The 13077-nt window shown below is 37.8% G+C and overlaps 2 protein-coding genes and 1 non-coding gene across 3 annotated transcripts; 2 read left to right on the plus strand and 1 right to left on the minus strand.

The window, feature by feature from the left end:
* Positions 1–5829: 5829 nt before the first annotated feature.
* LOC104236720 (uncharacterized) lies at positions 5830–7199 on the plus strand. The gene is made up of 2 exons (XM_009790704.2): positions 5830–5998; positions 6479–7199. Exons 1-2 carry the CDS (start codon positions 5906–5908, stop codon positions 6842–6844), a joined length of 459 nt encoding a protein of 152 aa, XP_009789006.1. The 5' UTR covers positions 5830–5905; the 3' UTR covers positions 6845–7199.
* A 2278-nt stretch (positions 7200–9477) lies between these two features.
* On the minus strand, positions 9478–9584 carry LOC138886693 (small nucleolar RNA R71). The gene has a single exon (XR_011405736.1). It is a non-coding gene; the product is annotated as a small nucleolar RNA R71 (small nucleolar RNA).
* A 1315-nt stretch (positions 9585–10899) lies between these two features.
* On the plus strand, positions 10900–11448 carry LOC138884182 (uncharacterized). The gene has a single exon (XM_070165208.1). The coding sequence runs from the start codon at positions 10900–10902 to the stop codon at positions 11446–11448; it is 549 nt and encodes a 182-aa protein (XP_070021309.1).
* Positions 11449–13077: the final 1629 nt, after the last annotated feature.

The following is a 13077-nucleotide window of genomic DNA, read 5'->3' on the forward strand; positions in this document are numbered from 1 at the left end:
ACAATACTTATCATACAAAATGCAATGTTCTTCTCCAAGTCCAAGAGGACCTTGTTGAGTTTTAAAGATATCCACCGAAATGGATATCATATTGAGACGATAGATGAGAATAATCTTGAATATCTCATCATTACCAAAAATGTCTCCGGCCAGAAAAGAATTATTGAGAAGTTCCCATCTTTATCTTGTGGCCTGTATTGGACAAAAATTAGTGCAATTGAGGCACATTCTACCTTAAACCAAAAGGTTACTGCTTACAATACTTTTGTACTTTGGCATGATCGATTGGGCCATCCTGGATCAATTATGATGAGACGAATCATAGAAAACTCAAATGGCATCCATTAAAGAATTTGAAAATTCTTTTAAATAATGAATTTTCTTGCACTTCTTGTTATCAAGGCAAGTTAATTATAAGACCATCACCAACAAAGATTGGGATTGAGTCCCCTGGCGTTTTTAGAACGTATACAAGGGGACATTTGTGGACCTATTCACCCACCTAGTGGGTCGTTTAGATATTTTATGGTCTTAATAGATGCATCCTCTAGATGGTCTCATGTATGCCTATTGTCATCTCGCAACCTCGCATTTGCAAAATTAATGGCACAAATAATCCGATTACGGGCACAATTTCCCGATAATCCAATTAAGTCTATTAGACTTGATAATGCTGCTGAGTTTTCATCCCAAGCATTTAATGATTATTGCTTATCAATTGGGATAAAAGTGGAACATCCTGTAGCTCATGTTCACACTCAAAATGGCCTTGCAAAGTCTTTAATTAAACGTGTACAATTGATAGCAAGACCGTTCCTCATGAAAACGAAGTTGCCCACTTCTGTTTGGGGTCACGCCATTTTACATGCAGCAATGCTAATTTGTCTCAGACCGACAAATTATCACAAATATTCTCCGTTGCAATTAGTTTTGGGTCATGAACCTAATATATCTCATATAAGAATTTTTGGATGCGCTGTATATGTGCCTGTAGCACCCCCATATCGCACCAAGATGGGTCCCCAAAGAAGGTTAGGAATATATGTTGGGTTTGAATCACCCTCCATTATTCGTTACCTTGAAACATTAACGGGAGATTTGTTCACTGCTCGTTTTGCAGATTGTCGATTCGATGAGGCATTTCCCCCAAAATTAGGGGGAGAAATTAGTGAAACAAAACGTGAAATTTTGTGGAAAAATACATCATTGTCTCATCTTGATCCACATGCATCTATTTGTGACACAGAGGTGCAAAAGATTATCCATTTGCAGAAAATAGCAAATCAAATGCCAGATGCATTTACGGATTTGAAAAGGATAACAAAATCACATATCCTTGCAGAGAATGTTCCAATCCGTATTGATGTCCCTATTGAACAATCTTCTAGTGTCATAGCTAATGAGTCAAAAGCACGCCTAAAACATGGCAGACCATTAGGTTCTAAGGATCGAAATCCTAGAAAAAGAAAAACAAATGATCAAGATGACACTACGAAAGGTCTCATAAAGAAATTCACGATTTAACCAATCTTGAGATTCATGAGGAAATCAATGAGCCTGAGACTCAAGAAAATAAGGAACTATCAATAAATCCAATCGATATTGAGACAAATTTGAATCGAATGGATATAGTGGTATTACGTCTTTGCATATAATGTTGCATCTAGCATTATGCAAGAAAGTGAGGATCTTGAACCTTAATCTGTTGGAGAATGTCAACAAAGACTTGATTGGCCAAAATGGCAAGAAGCAATCCAATTAGAGTTAAGTTCACTTGCAAAACGTGAAGTTTTTGGGCCTGTAGTCCAAACACCTAATGGTGTTAAGCGTGTTGGCTACAAATGGGTCTTTGTACGCAAAAGGAATGAGAAAAATGAGGTACAAAGATATAAGGCACGCCTTGTTGCACAAGGATTTTCACAAAGGCCTGGTGTCGATTATGAAGAGACATATTCTCCTGTTATGGATGCTATAACATTCCGTTATCTCATTAGTTTTGTTGTCCATGAAAAGCTTGACATGCATTTAATGGATGTAGTTACATCCTACCTTTACGGCTCACTTGATAATGAGATATACATGAAAATTCCCGAGGGATTTAAAATGCCTAACACACAGAATTCAAATTTTCGGGAAACATTTTCAATCAAATTGCAAAGTTCTTTGTATGGTCTAAAGCAATCAGGAAGAATGTGGTATAACCGTCTTAGTGAGTATTTATTAAAGGAGGGTTATATAAATGATGTCATTTGTCCATGTGTTTTTATAAAGAAAACAACATCGGAATTTGTTGTACTTGCCGTATATGTTGATGACATAAACCTTATTGGAACTCCTACAGAACTCCAAAAGGCAACTGATTATTTAAAGAAGGAATTCGAGATGAAAGATCTCGGAAAGACAAAATTATGTCTCGGTTTGCAAATTGAACATTTGACAAATGGGATTTTTGTTCATCAATCTGCCTACATTAAAAAGGTATTGAAACGGTTTTACATGGATGGAGCACATCCATTAAGTACTCCGATGATTGTTCGATCACTTGATGTGAATAAGGACCCGTTTCGACCTCAAGAAAAGAATGAAGAGCTTCTTGGTCCTGAAGTACCATATCTTAGTGCAATTGGTGCACTAATGTATCTTGCTAACACTACAAGGCCTGACATAACTTTTTCGGTTAATGTCTTAGCAAGATATAGCTCTGCTCCTACAAGGAGACACTGGAATGGGATCAAACACATATTGCGATATCTAAAAGGGACTACCGATATGGGCTTATTTTATGGCAATGATTGCAATCCCGATCTTGTTGGTTATGCCGATGCTGGGTATTTATCTGACCCGCATAAGGCTCGATCTCAAACAGGTTATGTGTTTACATGTGGCGGCACTGCCATATCTTGGCGATCGACTAAGCAATCAATCGTGGCTACTTCTTCTAATCATGCTGAGATAATTGCTATTCATGAAGCAAGTCGAGAATGTATTTGGTTGAGGTCTATAATACATCTTATCCGAGACAAATGTGGTTTGAAATGTGAAAAACTACCCACAATTATGTATGAAGACAATGCAGCATGCATAGCCCAATTGAAGGGAGGATTCATAAAAGGAGATAGGACAAACCACATTTCCCCAAAGTTATTTTTTACACATGATCTTCAAAAGAATGATGATATCAATGTGCAGCAAATTCGTTCAAGTGATAATATGGCGGATTTGTTCACCAAATCTCTACCAACATCAACCTTCAAGAAACTGGTGTACAAAATTTGGATGTGAAGACTCAAGGATGTGAGTTGATGCTCTCATCAGGGGGAGTTAATACGCGTTGTACTCTTTTTCCCTTACAAGGTTTTGTCCCACTGGGTTTTCCTTGCAAGGTTTTTAACAAGACAACCAAAAGGCGTATATCTAAACATGTGTACTCTTTTTCCTTCACTAGAATTTTTTTTTTCATAGAGTTTTTTTTCCTAATAAGGTTTTAACGCGGCACATTATCTTTGGACATCCAAGGGGGAGTGTTATGATAAATATCACATTATGGTGGATGTCTACTCTTCTTCCATGATCTTCATCTCAAATGCTTAATGACATATTCAATAACATATTCCATGACATATTTTTTTCACTTTTTATGCCTATATAAAGGCCTTGTAATAGATAGGAAAATACACACAATTGAAGAAGAAATAAGGATCTCTCTTCCTCTCTTTCTATCTGTATCTCTTAGTTTGTTTTGCTTGTTCTATATTATTATTTTGGGTTATATTTTATAACATCTTTTGAGTTGATAAATTTTACGTTTGGAAAACTGATGCAATATACGGTTCCCTTTTGGGTTTTTGATATATGTGCCTAGCTTTCTAAAATTGAAAGCCTTTTGAATTCTATTCCTAGTCTTTTTGAATTTGTATTTTCTCCGCTTTAATTTTGATTAAATTTATTTCTTAGAGAAAGAAGGTGGACAATTATTTTAAGGTCAATTGAGTTTACTTGGTTTGACTAAATCAATAAAATATTTGAGCTTAATTTTTATTCTCTTCGGAAATTTCTTGTGCAAAGTGGAGAATAACACTAAGACTTATTTTCTTTTGCTATTAGAATTGATCCTATTTGAAAATCTACACGAATTATTTGGTACTTTAAAATGTCATAAGAAATTTTAACATACAACACAAAAAGAAGGAAAGAACTTTACAAATATTTCAGGAATGGTTTAGATTGTATGACCAATAATAGATATCTCACCCTTATGCTTATTTGATGTACTTCTCATATTTTAAGTATGTTAGTGGAGTATTCTTACAAATCATGAGTTAACAGAATTACGTCTTGAAGAGCAGATTGTAAAATGAATAACAAAATAATATATCATCGCTTATGAATGGTTGTTGAGAAGATTAAATTGAAGTAGATAAAAGAACGAACTACTATTTTTTCTTTCTTTTATGGAGTATCAAGTATTTTGGAAATAGCAAGAAATGCCATGTGTATCATATTTGATTATGGAATTATTAGTAAACTTTATCTTAAATGAAATAATTCGCTCCTTTGACAAGTTATGATTGTGTATATTTTTCTCTAATGCATGACATCTTTACACATCGGGAGAACCCATAGCTTTGACTGTAGTGAGAAGCCCTTGTGAAAAAAAATTAATTAGTGCATTATAAAAATAATATTATTTCTACTGAAGGACCAAATAATATTTTTACTAGTGTACTTATAAATTCAGGTGTCACCTTACATTTAAATGTAAGTTGTGGTTGTTGCTATCGTGTTGTTGAAATATATTATTTACTATTCTTTGTATATATAGCAGAAATGGGAAACTCAATATGAAATTGATAAGAAGAATCACGTAATCTAGACTGTGAAAATATTTTTGTTCTATCAATTTAAAATCTCAATTTTCCATCTTAAATAACTTGATTTAACAAGAATTTCATAATGTGGAGTGCAATTGAAATTCTTGGTTATCTAATTTTTTTATTTCTCAGCAAATATGTAGAATTAGTAAGTAAAAAAGAATCTAAAAAATTACTAAAATGAAGTACATTCAAATTAAATTAAAGATTTATGTTTAATTTAGGCCTACAACTCCACATGCACTCAATATGATCATATTAAAATGGAGGTAGTATTCACTATTATTTGGGGTTACTCAAAAGGGCGATATTAATTGAGATAATTAATAAGGAACACATGTAATTGAAGTTGTTTATATGCCATGAAAACCACATACTTCTCCGATCTATTTTAATTTAATTTTTGTTTGTTTTCATATATTATAGAATTCATCTTTTAGCATTAATTAACAATATGACCATATTAATTTTAATTTATTAATTAAAAATATAACAAATACTCTTAGGCTTTTTATTCCAAAGTCAACTTTGAAAAAAAAAAAGAAGAAAAATTAATCTTTTCTTGATATCTGAAAAATTAAATATTGTGAACTATAAAAAAGGATAAAAAATGAATTAAAGTGAACACGAGGAAGTATTAAATAGTGCGCCAAACTTTACATTTCCACATAACAATATAAATTAGTTCAAGTTTTGGATTGGGCCTGTGCTAAGCACGGGCTAACTGCCACTAATAGAAGGAAGAAGCAGAAGTGCAATCTTGCAAAATGGTGTCCGTTGTTAGTTGTGGCACTAGTGCCAAAAATTAACGTGGGAACTGTACACGTGTTAAAAGATAGCAACTACGTGTCACATCGACATCTAAACGTGGCAGTTTCAAGAGACACCAACCCCTTCCTTCATGCAGTAATTCTCGAGAATGCCGTGAAGAAAAGGAGTTAAAAGTCTCGGAAATCATCTTAACTACATTCAGTTCAATAACCAAAAAAGTAACTGACCAAGCAAAAGTTGCAAAGGAAGAAGAAAAATAACAAATGGCGTCCTTAACCAAAAAATCAATCTTCAACCTCTCCAAGGCCTTCCCACATCGAGCCTTTTCTGTCTTTATCGGTCGTCAAATCTGGAAGGTAAGTCTTTTCTATACTAGCTTTGATGTAGCACAAAATTTACTGAACCAAGTTACGTTGTAGGATCTAGCATATGCAGCACGTTTAGACTATATATTTAGCACTTTTCAAAATATACATTTTTCGTTTATCAATTAATATGTTAAATTCTGGATCCGGCTTATTTACAAGGCTTAGGGAGATGTTTAGTAGGGTTATTTGTACGGATGATCATACAACTTGTAACTTTCGATATGGTGTACCTTAGCTATAAAAATTACATTTTTTTTAACAGAAAACTAAGTGACTATCCTTCTATGTTGTAGAGAATAGAAACTAAAAGCATCAAAATATATTAAATTTGACAAATCGAAAGTTGGATGGCTAGCTATTTGTGAAATTAACTCTACGTCATTAGTACTTAATTCTTTAGATTTCCAAACAAAGGCACATGCTTATTTATGCTGTGATCTATGCATGCATATGGAAATATATTAAAAGGGAGGATATATTGCAACAGAGGAGTCGTCGGAACCACCACGGTGGAGGCACGACAGGAACTACGGGAGCAGTGAAAGGGGTGGTAAGGTATCTGAAATGGCTGATAAGGCGAAAGAAGTGAAGGATAAAGCAAAGGAAACAGCTCAAGATGCTTGGAAGGCAATTGAGGATACTGCTGAAGAGATGAAAGAAAAAGTGGTGGGAGATGTAGATCCAGATAATGTTCAAGATGAAATTATGGTGGAAGATGAGAAAGAACTTAGGAAGAAGTTGGCTAAAGAACCAGGAGGAAAACCTGTGGATGAAGATAAAGGTGTTGATGTGAATTGGAGACCCATTATTGAGAAGAAACCACAAGCTTCTTGAAACCATCCTTTTTTTTTTTTTGCTGTCTTTTTTAAGAATAAAAATAAAGCACAGTAGGACTTGTTAGTGGCTTGAAGTTTGTAGTCCCACTAGTCTAGATCAATTATAATAAGAGACGACATGAGTCTCTATTTGGAATATTGCAAGAAAATGTAAATTTGAAATTGTTTTTTTTTTCCTTTGGGTGAGTTTTGAGTGTTCGAATGTGTATCTTTTCTTCTTTGCATCATCCATAAGTCTAGAGATGAAATGATGAATGAGGAGGTAATGTAAGTCTGGCTTCGTAATGTTCTTATGTACGATAAAGATTTAGCTGGACAAACGAAATGTTGGTAGATATGCCAAATTTCCAAAATGCAGGCCAGTCTCTTGATAATAAATATAACAAAATTATCTGGATTTTTAGATGACTTTTTCTAATTAATTAGTTATGATTATGGAGTTTTCTGTGATCAAAACCGTACGTTATATCTACTCGTTGTTGACGTCCCCTTATTTGCAACAGGCAAAGCCAATCTTCTTGATAACAGGAAGAAAGAGGAAGAAGAATTTCCCGTTAGATGTTAGTGTACTGTTTGGTATTGCGGAATCTAGAAGCTTGATTGATCTTTGATCCTGTAAATAGTGACTGATAATAGGCTAAAATGTATAGTTTAGCCTACGTTTGGGCTCTAACTTAAGGATGCTTTACTGTTGTAAGTGAGTAAATAATGCAAAAATTGGCTTTAATGGTAACTTTTATGTCTCACAGGAGTGCAATAATCAAATGAGGACTTATGATGGTGATCCGGGCAAAAATTGGAGTTAATGGACGAAAAAAGGGAACAAAGCTCGTTTGCAGTGGAAAACCCCACTAGCGCGGACATTAGCGCGGCCTTAGCGTGCCCGCGCTAGTCAGCAGTCAAAAACAGAATTAAACCCCACTAGTGCGGGCAGTAGCGCGGCCTTAGCGCGCCCGCACTAGTCCAGATGCGGAAGCCATGTGTTAAAAAGGGCAATTTCGGAAGTCCAAGCAAATTCACATAAACTATAAAAGGTTTAACATGTCCGATAGAGAAGGGTTCCGAGTTTTTTGGAGAAGAAGCAAGAGAGGCAAGGAGGCAACTTGGAAAACGATTTTTTTTATCTCCTTACTTTATTCTTTTATCAATGACTATGAAATCTTTTGTAGTTTTTATCGTTGTCATGAGTAGCTAAATACTTTAATCTAAGGTTTTGGTGAAACCCGTTGGGGATGACTTGGTTGTTATATTAATATAGTTTTAAATTGGTTGTTAATCTTTATTTGTTCATCTATGTTTTGATTGTGGTTAATTGAAAGGGCCCTCAATTATCCGTCCCTATTTAGTATGTATCTGCTTGAGAGAGAGTGCATATTTAGGTAGTTGTTTGAACAACGTCACTTTCGGAGTATAGACGCGAGTCATAACCGAGGGTTTAGAGGTTGCATTAGAGATAACGATACCTCGGGTGCAATCTAAGTGAACTGTAATGCGAATCTAGCTAGCGTAGCTTGAGAGAGTGCGTCTAGTAAATTATCATAAATGTTTGAGAAAGATTTATGATAGCTGGAGAGTTCATGATTGATAGAGACAGCTAAATCACAGTTATAAGACATATACAACCAAGGGAATCAACAACGGGGGAAACCATTACCTTAGATCTTATTCCAATTGTTTACACATCAAGCATAGTTAATTTTCAGCTGTTAATTATTTTCAGTTTTTAGCTGTTAGAAATACCATCACTTGTTAATCACAAAGTTTGGGAAAATTGATTCTGTGAATTTAGTAAGTCCGAAAAAAGTAATTGATAGATTAATTCCCTGTGGTTCGACTCTGGGTAAAATTACTCATATTATATTTGCAACGTCCACGTGTCTTTTTATAAGGCATAGTTGGGCGATATCAAATTTTGGCGTCGTTGCCGGGGAATTAACGGTGTTGTCAATTACATTTGAAAGAAGTACAAAACAAAATTCGTAGTATTGTCAGTTTTCTCTATACCCAATCTTTTCATTGAAATTCTAACGTTTGAATTCTTGTGGAATTCAGGTGTATGCCTAGAAATTCTTTGAGGACTGGAGAACTGCTAGAAGGACTCTCAGACCCCGAGAAACATTCAGGGCATTGAACCGCGCCAACAAGAGAAACCAACAATCCCAACAACCACACCAGCTCGAATTTGATATGGGTAACACATAAAACGTCATTGGAAACGTTGAGGATCCGCCAGCAAACCCCAACGTCAGAGTAGTGGCACCTCTTGTGCTCGAAGCTGCACTTTATGACTGGGCACAACCCACAGTTGATAACCTGGCAATTGCCATAGCTGTGCCCGCAATTCAAGCGGAGACATTCCAGATCACTAACAACATGCTGCATCTGCTGCAGAATAAGGGACTGTTCTCCGGGTCACACATTGAGGACCCTCAGCAACATTTGAAAAATTTCCTGTCAATATGTATGACTCAAAGGTAGCCAAATGTGACCCCAGAAGCTATCAAACTATTGTGGTTCCCATTCTTTGTGACTGGGGAAGCTCTGAATTCGCTCCCAATCAATTCCATTGTCACCTGGGAGGAATTAGTAAAGCAGTTCCTGAATAATTTCTACCCGCCCAACAAGACTGCTAGGCACATTGATAAAATATTGCAATACAAGCAGCAACCGACTGAAACCTTGCAAGAAACATGGGAGAAATTTAAAGGGATGCTGGTGAAGTGTCCTCATCATGGCATTCCAGACCAGATGCTCGGCCAGAGATTCTACATGGGGTTAGCTGACAATCTAAAGGCAAATGTGGATGCTTCAGCTGGAGGTGCATTTTTGAGTAAGACATTCACCGACTGCAAAGTCCTTCTTGATAAGATGTCACAAAATTCGGGGTGGATGACTAGAGGTACAACACTTGCACCCATAGTGCATTTAGTTCCTCTTGACCCAAATAATTTGCATGGAAAGAACATGGCCACACTCATGACCCAGATGAGCATACTGACAAAGAAGATTGATGAGATGGGCACAAAACAGGTATACATTGTTGATACAACAAATGGAGGACTGTGTACACCTTGTATTAATCAGTCTTATGTGTGTTCATGGAGCGGAGAAGGTGAAAATCAAGGGGCAAGAGAAGATATGAATTATGTCAACAACTTTGGGGGTCAGAGACAAGGAGGACAGTAGTGGAGACCGCCACAAAATCAGTAGTACAAGCCAAACGTGCAACAGCCTGAGGGTATGCACTCTCAAGGCCAATTGGTGCCAGTACCATATTAGAAACCACAGGGCTATCCTCAGCAAAATCAGCATCAATTAACATATCAACCACCTCCTCAGCTGCAAGATAACAACATGATGGAAATCAGGGGCATGCTTCAGCAACTCATTGGGACAAATAATAAAGTGCAGGAAAAGTTGGCAGTGCATGATTCAGCTATAAAGAACATTGAAACGCAGCTGGGACAACTGTCCACGGCTTTAAACAACCGCCCTCAAGGAACCTTTCCTGCGGACACAAAGATAAACCCCAAGGAGCAAAACCTGAATCAGCTGATGGCAGTAAGTCTCTGGAATGGGAGAGATTTAGATAGAGAGCAGGAGATTATACAAGCCAGTAAGGAGAGTACACCAGTCACTCCAGTTCCATTAGAGGTAGAGGAACCAACAGAACTTACTGAAATGGTGGTTGAACAGAGTCATGAGGAAAAAGGCAAAGATAAGATGAATGAGCAAGCTGCAGAATAGGTGGCACCTCTTGTGCCAGAAAATTCCAACAGAGAGAAGCCATCAAGCAGTGCACAAAGGGTGATACCTGCACCCTTCCCTTAAAGATTGGTAAGACAAAAGAAGTCAGACCAATACAAGAAATTAATGGAGATGCTGCGTCAAATTCAGTTGAATATTCCTTTGAAGGATGCCTTGAGGGAGATGTCCGGTTATGCAAAGATGATGAAGGATCTAATGTCACGGAAGTTTGATTTTCAGGATCTTTCCACTGTGACTCTGACATAGACCTGCATCGCAGTAGTGACGAGACCGATGGCTTAAAAGATGTCTGATCCAGGTAGCTTCACTATTCCATGCACAATTGAGAGTTATGCCTTTGCAAAGGCATTATGTGATTTGGGAGCCAGCATAAATCTGATGCCGCTGGCTGTGTACACCAAATTGGGCATTGGCAGAGCTTGGCCGACTTTGATGCTGCTACAGCTGGCTGACCGCACGGTGAAAAGGCCAACTGATATTCTTAATGATGTGTTGGTGCAAGTGGGGAAGTTCGTGTTCCCTGCAGACTTTGTTATTCTGGATTGTCAGGTAGATGAGGAGATACCTCTCATTTTGGGTAGACCATTTTTGGCCACTGGAAGAGCATTGATCGATTGTGAGACTGGGGAATTAAAAATGAGACTGAACGATGAAGAAGTCATATTCAATGTTCATCAATCTATGAGGAGACCCAGTGAATATGCTAATTGCTCTCTATTGGAGGCAGTAGATGTGATCCTGCAAGAAGATGATGTGACCCTGACTGTTAATGATCCATTAGAGGCATGTCTGACAAATTTAGAAGAGATGGATGGTGAAGGGTTAGCTGAATAGGTCATGGCACTTGAGGGCCAAGGATTCTGGACAAGGGAAACTCAGTTCGAGTCCCTTGAGTTAGAAAAAAGGGCTACACCTCCAGCAAAGCCATCAATAGAGGAACCACCCAAGATGGAGCTGAAGCCACTCCCAGATCACCTCAGGTATGTTTTCTTAGGCCCTGATTCTACTTTGCTTGTTATTATATCATCCAGTTTGCTAGATGTGCAGGTAGAATAGCTCTTATGGGTACTGCAGGAAAGTAAGACTGCCATTGGCTGGACCATGGCAGACATAAAGGGTATCAGCCCAGCCTTTTGTATGCATAAGATTCTCTTGGAAGAAGGGCACAAACCTTCCAGAGAACATCAACGAAGGCTTAACCCGAACATGAAAGAGGTAGTAAAGAAGGAAGTGATCAAATGGTTAGATGCGGGAATCATCTTCCCCATCTCTGATAGCAATTGGGTCAGCCCTATCCAATGTTTGCCGAAAAAGGGGAGAATGACTGTTGTGCATAATGAGAACAATGAGTTGATCTCAACTCGTACAGTCACGAGAAGGCGGATTTGCATGGACTACCGAAAATTGAACACAACCACCCGGAAGGACCACTTCCCCTTGCCTTTCATTGACCAAATGTTGGACAGGCTAGCTGGGTGATCGCACTTCTGTTTCTTAGATGGATATTCGGGGTACAATCAGATATCAATAGCCCCCGAAGATAGAGAGAAAACATCCTTCACTTGTCCGTATGACATCTTCGCCTTTCGGAGAATGCCTTTTAGGCTTTGCAATGCACCGGACACATTTCAACGGTGTATGTTAGCCATTTTCGCAAACATGGTGGAGGTCTTTATGGATGATTTCTCCGTGGTAGGAGATTCATTCGAAGACTATCTTCACAACTTAAAAAGAGTGCTCAAAAGATGTGTGGAGACAAATTTAGTGCTAAACTGGGAGTAGTGTCATTTTATGGTACAGGAAGGGATAGTCTTAGGACATCGAGTGTCCAGTAAAGGAATTGAGGTAGACCATGCTAAGGTTGACGTGATTGAAAAGTTACCACCGCCCACTTCAGTTAAGGCAGTGAGAAGTTTCCTGGGACACGTCGGGTTCTACCGGCGATTCATAAAAGATTTTTCCAAAATTGTTAATCCATTATGCAAACTCCTTAAAAAGGATCAGCCATTTGTGTTTTCTAATGATTGCAGGTTGGCATTTGAGGAACTGAAGAAGAGGTTGGTGATTGCACCCATCATTGTTGCACCCAACTGGGAGCAACCATTTGAGCTCATGTGTGACGCAAGTGACTATGCCATAAGAGCAGTTTTGGGGCAGCGTAAGGATAAGCTGATGCACCCGATTTACTATGCAAATAGAACGCTAAGTGGTGCACAACTCAATTACACTGTGACGGAGAAGGAGATGTTGGCGGCGGTGTTTGATTTTGACAAGTTCAGATCATATCTGATTGGCTTCAAGGTAATTGTATACACTGACCATGCAGCTCTCAGGTACTTGATTGAGAAGAAGGAGTCTAAGCCGTTCCTGATTCGTTGGGTGCTGCTGTTGCAAGAATTTGACCTCGAAATTCGTGACCAGGGCACAGAAAATCAAGTCGCTGATCATCTATCATGACTTGAG

The sequence above is a fragment of the Nicotiana sylvestris genome, chromosome 2 (assembly GCF_000393655.2).
Source record: "Nicotiana sylvestris chromosome 2, ASM39365v2, whole genome shotgun sequence".
NCBI lineage: Eukaryota > Viridiplantae > Streptophyta > Magnoliopsida > Solanales > Solanaceae > Nicotiana > Nicotiana sylvestris.